This window comes from Syngnathus acus, chromosome 4, assembly GCF_901709675.1.
Source record: "Syngnathus acus chromosome 4, fSynAcu1.2, whole genome shotgun sequence".
Classification (NCBI taxonomy): Eukaryota; Metazoa; Chordata; class Actinopteri; order Syngnathiformes; family Syngnathidae; genus Syngnathus; species Syngnathus acus.
Genome location: NC_051090.1, coordinates 11,527,813 through 11,541,492, shown reverse-complemented (window position 1 = coordinate 11,541,492; position 13,680 = coordinate 11,527,813). Strand labels below are relative to the sequence as shown.

The window sequence follows — 13,680 nt, the reverse complement described above, 5'->3', positions numbered from 1 at the left end:
ATTGAATGAAATTTCTATTGATTGCCCGGCCCTACCGGCCGTTATTGGATACATCGTTTCAGCAATTGAGTCCTCATGTTGGGAATGAGCCAACGGTTCGGATCATCATGCGCTCATTCCCCATTTCCCAATCACTGCACTGTGCAAGCTTTTGAATGACGAGCCTGGGAGAGTCACAATGAGGCGGGGAGTGGCGCTTTGTCTGCCAACATTTTTTTATGTCCACACTGTTAATCCGTGTTCAGACCGTTGACTACATGTAACAGGATTGGACATGCTAACTGTGGCCGCCAGCTGTTAACGGATTGCACTGGGCGGAGCAGGCCGCGATTGGTTGCGCGGGCTTAGTATCCGGCCCCGAAAGCACCGGTTTAGCGCAGAGTGCCACAGCAGCCCGAGAGGATGAGCGGGATGCCGAGACGGGACGGAGAGCTGTAGAAGTGCCGCGCACCAGCAGGAAGTTACTTTTTTTCACTTTCTGTTTGCATCTGGGGACCGCGTTGCTCGCGACTTGGCGCCCGTATGGCGTGCTGAGGGAGGCGGTGGTGGCGTAGGCGGCGGTGCAGGCGGGCCGCCAGCCTGGTGAGCAGGTGACCATGGCGGTGGCGCTGGAGGCCGTTTGGCTGAGGGTAAAGAATGTCTGCAAACAAAATGGCCTCCTCATCATGTCTGTGCTGGCCGTTGTCATCGGCTGCCTCCTGGGATTCTTCCTCAGGACTAAGCGGCTCTCCGAGCAGGTCAGCTCTGCCTCATTGCTCAATGCAAACATAGGAAATGCTTGACTGATGTCAAAACTGTTAACTTAATGACTGTTTCCGATTGATCGATTTGAAATTCGAGTTCAACGTAGGTTTAGATGACAAAAGTTTGGCGGAATCAAAACATTGCATCCACCACCTCCTAAGAAAGAAATGGCGGAATCAAAACATTGCATCCGCCACCTCCTAAGAAAGAAATGGCAATCGAAACATTGCATTGAAATTACAATTTCAAATTGATTAATTGAAATTTAAAACCAATAATAAAATGTACCTTTTCATTCCAGCATCTCTTAATGGGGGATTGGCACCTTTATCCTCATGCTCACCAAAATGGGTGCGCGTGCTAATATTTCCCTTGAACACCAATGACAAGGTTCCATTGCGTGTTGTGTCGGGAGGTCATGCCGTTGGGTCGGCCATGTTGGTTGTTTACATCTGCTGATTGGACCGAGCCGCAAGGAACAAACCTTTCAAAAGAAGACCTGCGCGTGCCTGAGTGTATTCGTGTGGGCTCCATAAATAAAGTTGAGCTTAGTTGAATCATGTGTGTGCGTGGTTTTGCATCACTGTGTACATAAGTGTATCGGTAAAATGTGTGTGTGTTTTTGCTGGCTGCTGATCCCGCTGTCACACAGGAAAACTAAGCCGCGGGCGCTTAATGGCTGCCAGAAAAGCTCTTTATCTGCCATCCATTAGGCCTCCTCCTCCCCTTCCGCCAGCTAACGCATGTCGGCTGACTTTCTTGACGACGACCACCATTTCATTGGTTAGCGCTGTTAGCACCGGTGCCGCACTGTTTATGTGGCCTCCCCCAACAACCGTCATGTTGACCAAAAAACGAACTGCTCAGCGGCCAATGTCGGAAATACAATACAAATAAACCATAAGACAAAAGCACGACGCTGCCCCCAGTGGCCAAGATGCGCTCAACGGAAGGATCGGCCCAACAAATTGAAATCATGTTGCATTAACTGCTGATTTACGTCCCACTACTTTTTTGGGGTGGTGGGACTCAAAACATTGAAGCTCGTTGGGAAAGCCAAGCGCAGGAAGTAGTCAAAGCGCCTTTCTGTGCTCTCTCGCCCACACAGGAAGTGAAATATTTCCAGTTTCCCGGTGAGCTACTGATGAGGATGCTGAAGATGTTGATTCTGCCTCTGGTCGTGTCCAGGTGCTCGCATCACACTATTACTCGGTGTGTGTGTGTGTGTGTGTGTGTGTGTGTGTGTGTGTGTGTGTGTGTGCGTGTGTGTGTGTGTGTGTGCGTGTGTGTGTGCGTGTGTGCGTGTGCGCGTGTGTGTGTGCATGTGTGTGTGTGCGTGTGTGTGTGTGCGTGCGTGTGTGTGCGTGCATGCGTGAGTGTGTGCGGAGCAGGATTAAAGAGTGATCCTCACATTTGTAGCACACGCCACTAAGCCAACATGAAGGCAAAATGTTGACTGCACGAAACCAACTTGACTTTGCCTACATGGAACACAGATGAAGGCAGCATGAAATACATTTGAGGCTTTCATGCTGTTTTGTGGGGCGACTTGTTGGCGCACCGGTTAACACATCCACAGTTCAGAGGTTGCCAGTTCAATTCAGGCTCCAGTCCTCCAAGTGTAGTGTTTGCATGTTCTCCCTGTGCTTCCTCCCACATCCCAAAAATAGGCATGGTAGGCCGATTGAACACACCAAATTGCCCGTAGGTGTGAGTGTGAACGACTGTTTGACTGCGTGCCCTGCAATTGGCTGGCAACCAGTTCAGGGTGTCCCCCCCGCCTACTGCCCCAAGTCAACTGGGATAGGCCCCAGCACGCCTGTGACCTGCCTTCATGCTGCTTTTATGTTGGCATCACGTCTGCCTCATCAGGCTTTCATTTCACTCCATGTTGACGTCACGTGCACATGGCATTGTGACCTTGCATGATCTTCATGTTGGCACCACGCACCCGAACGTGCTGCTTCCATAATGGCTTCTCGCCTGTTCCCCGTGCAGTTTGATGTCGGGCCTGGCGGCGCTGGACGCCAAGTGCTCCAGTCGGCTAGGCCTGATCACCGTGTCCTACTACCTGTGGACCACCTTCGTGGCCGTTATCGTGGGCATCGTCATGGTATCCGTCATCCACCCGGGCGGCGCCGCCCAGAAGGAGGACTCAGAGGACAGCAGCAAGCCCATCATGAGCTCAGCCGACGCTCTGCTTGACCTCATCCGGTGAGACGAAAGCATGCCACATTCTCAGCCAGTCCACTCATCCTGACAGTATCAAGAGGACACCCGTCTTAGAAAAACGCTGGACCATATGATCTTTTTGGGGAGGGTAGAATCCTTTGCTCTAAACTGATTCAAGTATTACCTTGAGGACAGGATGAAATGAGAGATTGTGTCTCTGACCAAATGGCTATGACCTTTGGCGTTCCCCAGGGGTCAAACCTGGGACCCCTAATAATAATAATGATAATTAATAATAATAATAATACATTGGCTTTATAATGTACTTAATGATTCAGGTAACAAGTCTTTTCATGGTTTTGACCCAACATACATCTGCCAGTGCTCTCAAAGAGGGCTTTTTAACGGATAGCATTCATCCCGCAGGAACATGTTCCCGGCCAATCTGGTGCAGGCTACCTTTCAACAGGTGAAGCAAAGAGACATCTTGTCATTCATGTGCTCTACAATCATGTCTGCCATCTCATCCACCATCCAAAATCTGTTTTTACCCTCATTTCATCTTGTCCTTCATCTTGGTCACAATCATCTTGTTGGTCGTGTGGTCCATATTGGCCACCATCCCCTAACCTAAGCTGCTCAACCATCATGTGCAGTGTAAGACTGTGTTCTTCCATCGTCATCCCGACGATGCCAAGCACGAACATTGTCTTGATATTCAGAGGCTATTTCTTGCCATGATGATGAACTCTGATTGACATCAAAATATACATCGTGAGGTTTCTATGCAAAATATCGCTTCCACGCGGCGCATTTTGGAATTGGTCTCCATCCTCATATTCCACTGCATTTGGGGAACAAGATGGCGCCCCCTCCTGTCAATGTTCAGACTTTGCTGTCCATGGCTTTGCGTTGTCCATCTTGCTGTTCATGTGCGCCATCTTGTCCAGCATCCTGTCCTCCGTGGCAGTCTCCACGGTGTCCTGGATCTACACCACGTTGCACTGAAGGCTTCTGTGTTTTTTGTCAGTATCGAACCAGCAGCCAGTACACAGTGCAGACCAAGCCCACGTTGGCCCAGACACCGTCCCAGTTGGTCACGAGGCGACCGCTGATCTACGGCATCCAGGACGACAACGGAAGTGACGTCCAGAACTTCTCACTGGACCTGACGCCGCCCCCCGACGTGCTGGTCAAAACCAAGGAGGGGACCAGTGACGGGATGAATGTCCTGGGCATCGTCATCTTCTCTGCCACCATGGGTAAGCTTTAGGTGCTTTGGGAGATGGGCTCGGCAAAGCGGCCATGTCAAGTGCGATGCGGTGATGTTGCAGGCATCATGTTGGGCAGGATGGGTCCAAACGGCAGCGCCTTGGTCAACTTCTGCCAGAGTTTGAATGAGGCTGTGCTCAAAATAGTCGCCATCGTTATTTGGTAAGCACAAAGTCGAGTCAGAATGTTTTATGGCTCAGTGCAGCGGTGAGAGCGGTCGGAAGAACGGGGGTGACGGAAGCGTTGGGTCCCCGTTGTCTCTCCTCATGCGGCAGGTACTTCCCGTTCGGGATCGTGTTCCTGGTGGCGGGCAAGATCCTGGAGATGAGCGACCCCTCGGCCATGGGGAAGAAGTTGGGCTTCTACGCGGTCACGGTGGTCTTCGGCCTGGTGCTGCACGGCCTCTTCATTCTGCCCGCCATGTACTTCTTCATCACCAAGAAGAGTCCCATCGTCTACATTCGTGGAATCCTGCAGGCGCTCCTCATAGCCCTGGCCACCTCATCCAGGTAACCATTGGAACCTGGCCTGCTCGTGGTGCTGGGCCGTACGGGCGGCACTCCCGCTTGTGGTTGTGTTGTGCGTGTAGCTCGGCCACGCTGCCTATCACCTTCAAGTGCCTCCTGGAGAACAACCACATCGATCGGCGCATCATCCGCTTCGTTCTGCCCGTGGGCGCCACCATCAACATGGACGGCACAGCACTCTACGAGGCCGTGGCCGCCATCTTTATTGCGCAGGTTAACAACTATGAGCTGGACTTTGGGCAGATCATCACCATCAGGTCAGTGGGCGCCTCACAGCAGTCCAACCGACATTGCTTCCTGGAACCTCACTTCTTCCTTCCCTCGCGTTCCCTCGTGTCGCTCCCAGCTTTCGGCTTCACGTGCTCTATCACCTGTTGTGGATCCCGTTGTCCTCACTTGCTATTTGGATCTTTCTTGACTTGCTGCCCCCTGACATTTGGCTTCCCCACGTCCTTATACCCTCTGTATGTTTCCCTCCCTTCCTTCCTCTATAGTCAAGGGAATTGAGTGTGTTGTGGCTAGGGTTAAAGTAACCACGATACAAGGTAAGCAGAGCTGCACTGAGACTTTTCTAGGATCAGTTTGAAACGATGGTCATCTTGTACTTGTAGTTTGCAGGTGAGCTCAAGCATCTTTCCGCGCTTCATGTCCTTCCTTCCTGCCTTCTTTTCCAGCATCACAGCCACAGCCGCCAGCATCGGCGCGGCAGGCATCCCCCAAGCGGGCCTGGTCACCATGGTGATCGTGCTCACCTCCGTTGGCCTGCCGACCGACGACATCAGCCTCATCATCGCCGTCGATTGGGCGCTGTAAGTCGCAGGGAATGCTGGCAACGCCTTTGCGATGTACGTCACCTTTTGGCATCTTGCCGCACAGAGATCGATTCCGCACCATGGTCAACGTCATGGGTGACGCCCTCGCCACCGGAATCATGGCCCACATCTGCAGGAAGGACTTTATCAAGGAAGGAGACGGGGTGAGCAATCGCTCCCTCCTTCAGCTTCCTGTGCCCTCATTCTCATTCCCTTGTGTCTGTCCCGCTGTCTTACTTTCTAATTTCACTTCTTTGGTCCTCCCACCCGACTCCCCCGGTGGCCTTCAGGTGCCGCTCATGTGCGAGAGCCACACCGGCGCCGGCGTGGTGGCTCCACTCATGAACTGCCACAACACCAACAGCAACTACCGGCTGCCGTCCAAGCACACACCGGTACAGCCCGAGGTGGCGCGCCTCATGCAGCTGGAGGAGGGCTTGCGGGCCCCGCCCGACAGAAGAAAGCCGCGCGCCCCCCCGCAACATCCCAGGAAGAACAAGGACCATTGTGCAGTGGACATGAATGGCTTGGAGACCAAAGTGTGAAGAGCGCCACTCAAGGGACGGCGTCTGCCTCTGTCTTTGTTCTTGTTACCGACGAAGGAGGTCCAGCAGAATGCTCGATGTTCTTTGGGTGGACCGTAACTAGAACTAAAACCGGAACCATAACTGGTCCCAGATGGACCTTATGAATCCATGAGAGACAACGTCATGTTTGATTCTGCCTTAAGACTCCTGGAGCTGTGACTAAGTCGCCAGTCCCGCGCACTGTTGAACTTCTCAACCAAATTGTTATTGCTCTTGGAAGTGAAAAAAAAAACAAAGCTTAAAAAAAGGTTACATCGCTAATTTGATGGAGTCATGCCACATTCCGAAGATGAAAACCCTTCGCAACTACCCAATCAAAGTGCTTTGTCAACCCTTCCATGTTCGCACATCAGGCTTCTTTCAATGGAAAAAACGGCTAACAACTAAAAGCTAACCATTGCGCATCAACCAAAATATGGGAAAAAAGGAGAACACCGTAAAATGACTTTTTGGTCATTCTCATCATCATAAAAGCACATTTTGGAATCTTTTAAAAATTGACATATGCGTAATGACTTGTGATGGTGATCATGTTTCTATTTTTGACATGGGGTCAAGGTCCCGATATGACAGCAATCGTGCGGAGCTGCTCTCGGCCCCAGCTCAAGTTGAGATGCTCACATGCAGATTAACACGCTCGCGCTCCTGACGTCAGAGCAGCAGTACCCGTGCAGTCGTGATCCTTTGCAAACAGATTTGTTGCTCTCCTTTATGCCAGATGGTGCGACTTGTCTGGATTACATTTTGTAGACATGTTTGCAGGACCGTCTTCACCTTTTGGTCGATGTTTTCTTTTCAAATCTGTACCCCAGTTTTGGCGGATTCTCACCTTTCTTAAATAGAGTAGCCAGGCTCAACTGACTAAAATGAGTTAGGAGCTTGGTCACAGTACCGTTGGACTCGTAACGTTTTAGTCGCACATATTGGGTAAAAAAAACAGCAAGGGCATGGCGGTGGTAGGATGCCTTGTTGTTTAATACGCTGCCGGACAAAAGCAAACGCATCGTATGTGATATACAGTTCATCCGTTTCTACATGGACTGCCCAAGCTAACTCTCATCCGGTATCCTGCACCAGGAATGTCTCAGGAACGCTTCAGTCTTCCAAGGTCACTTGGACTCCTCGTCCTCCTCCTTGTCCTCGTCTCTGCCGCTGCCGCCACCGATGTCAAGTACATGGAGCTGGGTGAGATGAGCCAGCGTGCTCTCGTCTATCGCCGACAGACGGTTGAACCTTGCAAGTCAGGTCAGATGCACAAGGTTTTATTGGTATGATTTGCACCTGGTTGAGACACGACAACAGCAGCTGGCCATTTGGACAGAAGTGTTGGAACAAACACATAATCAATTTGGTAATCAGACACACTGATCCTAATTTACAAAACATTTTGGACAAATATGCGTCCAACTTCAGCACTGCTTGGATGAGTTTGTCGCACAACCTGGAATTCTCTGAATACATTTGTTCAAATTCCACAGTTTCTTTACTTTTCTATCGCAGAGTTGTCCCCAAACTTTTGATCAAGCACCAATTATTTTCTCTTATTGTAGGTGTCCCAATTCTTTTGTCCAAACTCTACATTTACTTTACTGTCCGCTAAGTTCGGGTGTCCCTCATTTGAGTCTGATTAATGCGAACAAACTATGCAAAACGCCATTGACATGTTAATTAACGGGAAGTATCAAAACTTGTGACCTTGGAAGCAAAACAAACAGTGGAGACAGATAATCTACTCAGAGACACATATTGTTTGTCCTCTACAAAAGTGACTGATATTCCAGCATCTTCTGGAGTCACTTAGCCTCGTGGTAGTGGCAGAAGTAGTAAAAGTTTGCTGTTGTTGATGTGTGTCTGGATTGCACTTCATCCCAGTGGACAAGATGGGCATGCCGGAAGGAGCAGCACAATCATCATTACGGCATCAGTTACAAACACTTTCAATTTAATTATGTTATGATTGTGTTTTTATGATGTACACCATTATAGAATGGTAAAACCACCAACACAAAACGTTTTGGTGGTTGCCCAAGGCAATTGCGCCATTGGCACACCCTCTGCAAAGCTGTCCAGTGATTGTTGCTCGTTGTTTTCCTTGATGCTCAGTTACTTGAGGAGTGGGCGTGTTCTTACCGCAAGTATATTCCTTTGATGTTGGGGGTGCCTTCAAAGGCAGAAACGGGAATGCTGGAGATGCGGTTCCTCTGCAGGTAAAGGTACTCCAACGACTCGGGCAAGTCAGACGGGATGTGCGACAGCAGGTTGCTGGAAAGGTCCAACGTCTACATGGACAACACCACAGCATCAACTTTCACGTTGTGTCGTTGTCCTGTGCAAAAGGAGACAGAGAAAGGCCAGGGCCCAGGAGCCACAATTCCACTCACTGTGAGCGCACTGAGTTCCATCCAGGCCCCCTGGTAGACCGAGTTGAGCCTGAGCTGGTTCTCGCTAAGGATGAGCTTCTGCAGCTTGTCCATGCCCGTCAGCGCTCCGTCCGGTATGGAGGTCAGCTGGTTGTTCTTCACCTCCAACACCTTCAGGCTGCGAGGGAGGCCAATGGGCAGCGAGTGGAGCACGTTGCCCGACAGGTGCAGCGTCTCCAGCAGCCGCAGCTTGCGGAAGGCGTCGCGGTGCAGCTTGGAGTTGCTCAGCTGATTGTAGCTGAGGTTGAGCTCGGTCAGCGTGTAGAGCACCGCCAGGTCGTTGCGGCTGATTTCTGAGATGGAGTTGTGGAGCAGCATGAGGGTCTTGGCCCGCCGAGGGAGACCTCGGGGAACACGCTCCAACTGGTTGTTGTACATGTGAAGCGTGTGCAGCTTCTTCAGGCCCTTGGAGGGACGCAACGAAAGCAGTCAAGGAGGCACAAGGCTCAGTGGGAATAAGCCACATGCGCAGATCGCAAAAGGGTCTCATGTCTGGCCGCAAGTTTCACATTACTGTGATGAAAAGCAAGCAAGTGGAGTACGTGCTTCACAAGTTTCACGTAGTCAAGTCATGACCTGGCTTAGTTGGCGACTTCAGTCGAACACCAGGTCAAGGTTACCTGGAAGGCGGCTGGGTGGATGAAGCGTGAACGCAACTTGTTGTTGTGCAGCAGAAGATACTCCAGGTTGCGTACGGAACTGAGCGCATCTGCGGGGATGCTGCGGATGGAGTTCTTCTCCAGGTGCAGCAGCACCAGGTTGCGAGGCAGACCTTTGGGCACCACGCTCAGGTTGTTGTTGGACAAGTCCAAGCACTCCAGGCTGTTCAGTTGGCTGGAAGACATCAGGCTGTCATGGCACCGTGTCTCTGGACGCTTACGCTGTAAACTTTCTCCCTACCTAAAGGTCTCGTTGTCCATGCCCTCGTTGCTCAGGAAATTGTTCTGCAGGTAAAGTTCTCGTAGGTTCTGCAAGCTGTCGAAGGCTCCAGCTGGGATTTTCTCCAGCTTGTTGCTCTGTTCAAAGACGCAGTGGTCAGTGTGATTCTCTGGTGAGGACAGAAAACATCTTGGGGGAGGACCTTCAGGTGAAGACGGTACAGGCTGGGGGGCAGATTCTTGGGCACGGTACGCAAGAAGTTGCTGGACATGGTGAGAATCTCCAGGTTGTCAGAAGCATTGAACATGTGATCGGGAAGCCCGCCATCTGTCAACTTGTTGTTGTGGAGATAGACGGACCTGAAAACATTTGATTGCGTGTCAGGAGAACCGTTAGACAGAAACATTTTGAGGAAGAGCACAAGCGGCGCAATCATACTTCAGGTGTGGCTTATAGCCAAACGTGTATGGGAAGATCTTGGTGAGTTGGTTGGCCGCAAAGTCAGCACTGACCAATGAGGGCGACAAGGCTTTAGGTGCAGAGGTGAGCTGAAAGTACAAGAAGATACTTTGCATGGAATGTTGAGGACATTTAAAGGGACTTCAAGTGAGGAAAGAACAAGACGGCGCTGTGCACAAAATGACACTTGGAAAGGAACCCTTCACATAAGCCTGAACTCAAAGCGAGAGGTCTGAAGAGCTTTGATCGAGGGAGCAATTTGAACTACCTGATTGTTGGCCAGGTACAAATACGCCAGTTCTTCTAACATCTCAAAACCTTCATCTTCCAAGCCTGGAAAGAGAAGATCGCATCATTGCCTTCAGTTTTTCTACTTCCTGTCAACTTCACCTGTTTATGACTGCAGTTATCCTCTTCAGGATTGCTGGTGAAAAGAAAGGCATAGTGGACGGTGATACACCAATTGCAGGACACAGAGAGACAAACAACGATCCACGTCCACATCACAAAACCTGAGAGCAAATGAGTAACCCCAGACAAAACCCAAGCAGGCATGCAGACCACGCAAACTCGAGACAGGAAGTCATGGTTCCAACCCCGAAACCTCAGAACCTGAGTCAACCAGTATGAGCTAGAAAAAGCCACTGACTTTGTTTGCTGGGTAGATAAGTGGCTCTTTCAGTCACCCAGTCAATCAAATGACTTCTCCACCTGTTTGGTTAAATAGTTACTTAGCCGTTTGTTTCGGGTCAGTAAGGTAATCGTTCAGTTGGTCAATCGCTGTGGCAGTCCATTACTCAGCTGACTAGTTTGTCAGTCAGTTGGTTACTTGATGGAGCTGACCTGAAAAGACCCTTGTGTCACTTTAGTTCTACTTTGTAATTTGCATTACTGCCACCTACTGGACTGGAGTGGAACAGGAAGTAGTCATTTCAAAGTAAAGTCCTGACCGTCTGTAGTGAGCCAGTTGTTCTGCAGGTTGAGTGTCTCGAGCCGATGCAGGTGTGACAGGTGCTCCACCCGTATCTCCTCAATTTTGTTGTTCTGCCGTGGGGAAACAAAGGACGATAGGTGGTCCCGCCATCACACGCAGGTAGTTAAGCTGACGGGTCGCACCTGTAGCGCCAGCTGGCGGGTGGTGGCAGGCAGCCCCGCGGGGAACTCGGTGAGGTCCACTCCGGCGCAGTCCACCGCCCCCTCGGTCGTGCAGCTGCAGTCCGCCGGGCATTCGCCGGGTTCTGATTCGGCCACGGCGATAACGGGCGGCCGAATTGGCTTCTCCCCCTGCGCTCTTGCCGGGATCTGGGCCAGGACCAGAAGTCCGGCCAGCACCAGCAGAACACAGGGTATCTTCAGGATGGAATGCTTGGGAAAGGCCATGCTCGCCGCTCAGGGTTCCTGTTGCTCAAGAACCAGGACATTTTGGATCAAAACATACTTTCCTGGAAACAGAGTTTTGTTTTCTTTCTTTTAAAGCCATAAAAGTCTCTGGTCTCAAGACTCCAGTGGCCTTGTGTTTGTTGTGAATCATCTACACGGTATGCTTGATATCCATCCACATCCTCATCCTCGCTCACTGACTCCAGGCAAACAGGCAGGGGGATTTCCCAGCATGCACCAAAACTAAAAACACAGCACTCACTCCAAATAAAAAACACAGCTTTTCATCCAATTCATCAATTAATGTGTTAAATAAACAGATTCATCATTTATTAAAGTAATCATGCAATGCTGGTGTGCCTGTCCCCAGATGTAGTTCAGCACTTGAATGACAGGATATTGATTTTTTGGGGGTTTCTGGGATCCCAGTTTGAGAACCACCGATTTCAGGGGCACGGGGGCTGCCTGTCACCTTTGCTGGCTTACCTGTCTGCACACTGACATGCAACCATCATTTGAGGTGATGAGATTGGACTCTGAGACATTGGACTAGACAACTTGTCACACGGCCGTAAGCATGCAATCCGTAGTAATGGACCATTTCCATTTGACATGAGACAAGCAGACAATGAGGACATGCGACAACATGCAAGACATGACAAGAGACTGACCAGGAGCAGCGGCAGCAGCAGTCTTGCGGCGGACCTCAGACAAACTTGCACGAATGTTCCCGTCCACACACAGCAGCTCGTCCCATAGCAACAGCAGCAGTCTGACGAGAACTTCACAACCTCCAGATGTCTCCCTCACACACACACACACACACACCCCATCATGGGGAGGAGATGTGGACGCGATCGTGTTATTTCAAGCGCTCCTTTTTTCGAGCCAATAAAAAGTTAGTCGGTCCATCTTGGACCCTCTTGGACGGCTGGACAGGAAACACATGACATTATGGGATGGATGTGATGACACAGCACATTTTGTATCGTAGTACACGAGCGCCATTTGATCACAACATTCGACAATAATACACTACACAGAATGTCACACTACACAGGCTGTTGCAAACATTCCACTGGCACCCCGTTATCTGCATTCGAGATACACAGTATGAAGATGTTTTTTAACAGGCATGTCGGATGTAGAATGTGGAGAAACAAAACATCCTGCTAAACAAGCTAATACTAATAAATGTTAATGATTGGTATGTATAGTATGGTTTGATTGTTGATTTTGGTAGTTAGTCAGCTGCTTGGTTGATTAGATGTCGACATCGGTGGGTTCGTTGCGGATCAATCGGTTGGTTACTTCGCCACCTAGTTGGTTCGTCAGTGAGTCACTTGGTTATTTAGTTGCTTGAGAGGAAGGTGGGCCAATTGGTTTCTTTGCCAGTTGCCACTCAGTCAATTGACAGGTTACTTGGCCAGCCAGTTAGTTGGAAGAGAAGCAGGTTGCATGGTTGGTTGGTTGGTTGGTTGGTTGGTTGGTTGGTTGGTTGGTTGGTTGGTTGGTTGGTTGGTTGGTTGGTTGGTCGGTCGGCCGGCCGGCCGGTCGATCGGTCAGTTAGTCAACTCGTCAGTCGGTTAGTCACTTATGTGTTAGTTCGCTGGGTCAGTCAGGCTGACGTGTCAGTCAGTTCATTTTCATTGTTGTCACTTGTTACAAGCCTACTTGGATTGGCACCAAGCAGGGGCAGTGACCCACCAGATCCAGAAGATGGAGCTGCACTGAAAACCTCTTGCTTCAGTCTTTGATAAGGGGCTCTCGAGGCCGGCACTTGAGGCACCCCTGGTGAGTCCTTTGTAATATCCTTGCTGCCACGGACGGCAGAGGAGTGGAACAAGTTTTCCCATCAAAGACGTGTAAGATTATTTAAACTTGGCGGGGGTCTGCGTTCTGATCGATGACCTTCTCTGCGGTGCGGTGTTCACTGGTCACATGCCTTGTGGTGTTAAACCTTCACAGCATATGCGTATGTAGTATCTGCTTGCTCAACGCTAAGCGAAGCACTAAGCGCTAGCAGTCCTAAAGTGACACAAATACAAGGAGAGAGGCTTATCGCTGCTAGGACTGTACAGTCAGTGCCATAAACAATCATTAATGTGTTACATAACACACAAAATGTTACACAACTTGATAATTTATCATCTTTGTCTGCGACAAGTTGCAGTCAAGAATTTGTCTGATTAAAACCAGATCTAAAGATGATGCAAGACAAGCACAATCACAAGCATGTTGCCTTGTTACATTTCTACAAATGGATCTTATTGTCCTTGTAAAAGCAATCATTTTTACCAATTTCTCCTTTCAAAAACACATTAAAAACATGACGAGAACTGTGTTTTTTCATCTTCGTAATATTGCTAAAATTCATACGATTCTTTCAACTTGTGATGCGGAAATTATTATATATGCGTTTGTTAAG

General features: G+C 49.9%; 2 protein-coding genes across 5 annotated transcripts; one reads left to right on the top strand and one right to left on the bottom strand.

The window, feature by feature from the left end:
* The first annotated feature begins 301 nt into the window (after positions 1-301).
* On the top strand, positions 302-7,073 carry LOC119121612 (excitatory amino acid transporter 5-like). The gene is made up of 11 exons (XM_037249404.1): positions 302-737; positions 1,853-1,932; positions 2,743-2,958; positions 3,343-3,385; positions 3,947-4,178; positions 4,251-4,350; positions 4,464-4,697; positions 4,778-4,972; positions 5,390-5,524; positions 5,592-5,691; positions 5,818-7,073. The coding sequence occupies exons 1-11, from the start codon at positions 597-599 to the stop codon at positions 6,070-6,072; spliced, it is 1,731 nt and encodes a 576-aa protein (XP_037105299.1). The 5' UTR covers positions 302-596; the 3' UTR covers positions 6,073-7,073.
* Positions 7,067-12,085, bottom strand: podn (podocan). 4 transcript variants are annotated; one of them, XM_037249401.1, is made up of 11 exons: positions 11,973-12,085; positions 10,989-11,270; positions 10,823-10,916; positions 10,141-10,205; positions 9,852-9,961; positions 9,616-9,772; positions 9,435-9,550; positions 9,155-9,368; positions 8,496-8,939; positions 8,245-8,393; positions 7,067-7,347 (listed from the first exon to the last, which is right to left on the bottom strand). In XM_037249401.1, exons 2-11 carry the CDS (start codon positions 11,250-11,252, stop codon positions 7,224-7,226), a joined length of 1,737 nt encoding a protein of 578 aa, XP_037105296.1. In that variant the 5' UTR covers positions 11,253-11,270; positions 11,973-12,085; the 3' UTR covers positions 7,067-7,223. The 4 variants fall into 4 exon arrangements, with proteins under 4 accessions (XP_037105296.1, XP_037105292.1, XP_037105295.1 ...); XM_037249397.1 differs by having other exon boundaries at positions 11,924-12,077; XM_037249400.1 differs by having other exon boundaries at positions 10,989-11,276; positions 11,924-12,063.
* Positions 12,086-13,680: the final 1,595 nt, after the last annotated feature.

Coding starts and splice junctions, on each gene's coding strand:
- LOC119121612 (XM_037249404.1), top strand. CDS start 597: ATGGCGGTGGCGCTGGAGGCCGTTTGGCTGAGGGTAAAGAATGTCTGC. Junction 1,933..2,742: donor CTGCCTCTGGTCGTGTCCAG/GTGCTCGCATCA, acceptor TTCCCCGTGCAG/TTTGATGTCGGGCCTGGCGG. Junction 5,525..5,591: donor ATCGCCGTCGATTGGGCGCT/GTAAGTCGCAGG, acceptor CTTGCCGCACAG/AGATCGATTCCGCACCATGG.
- podn (XM_037249401.1), bottom strand. CDS start 11,252: ATGGCCTTTCCCAAGCATTCCATCCTGAAGATACCCTGTGTTCTGCTG. Junction 9,551..9,615: donor TGTACCGTCTTCACCTGAAG/GTCCTCCCCCAA, acceptor GTCTTTGAACAG/AGCAACAAGCTGGAGAAAAT. Junction 8,394..8,495: donor TGGAACTCAGTGCGCTCACA/GTGAGTGGAATT, acceptor TTGTCCATGTAG/ACGTTGGACCTTTCCAGCAA.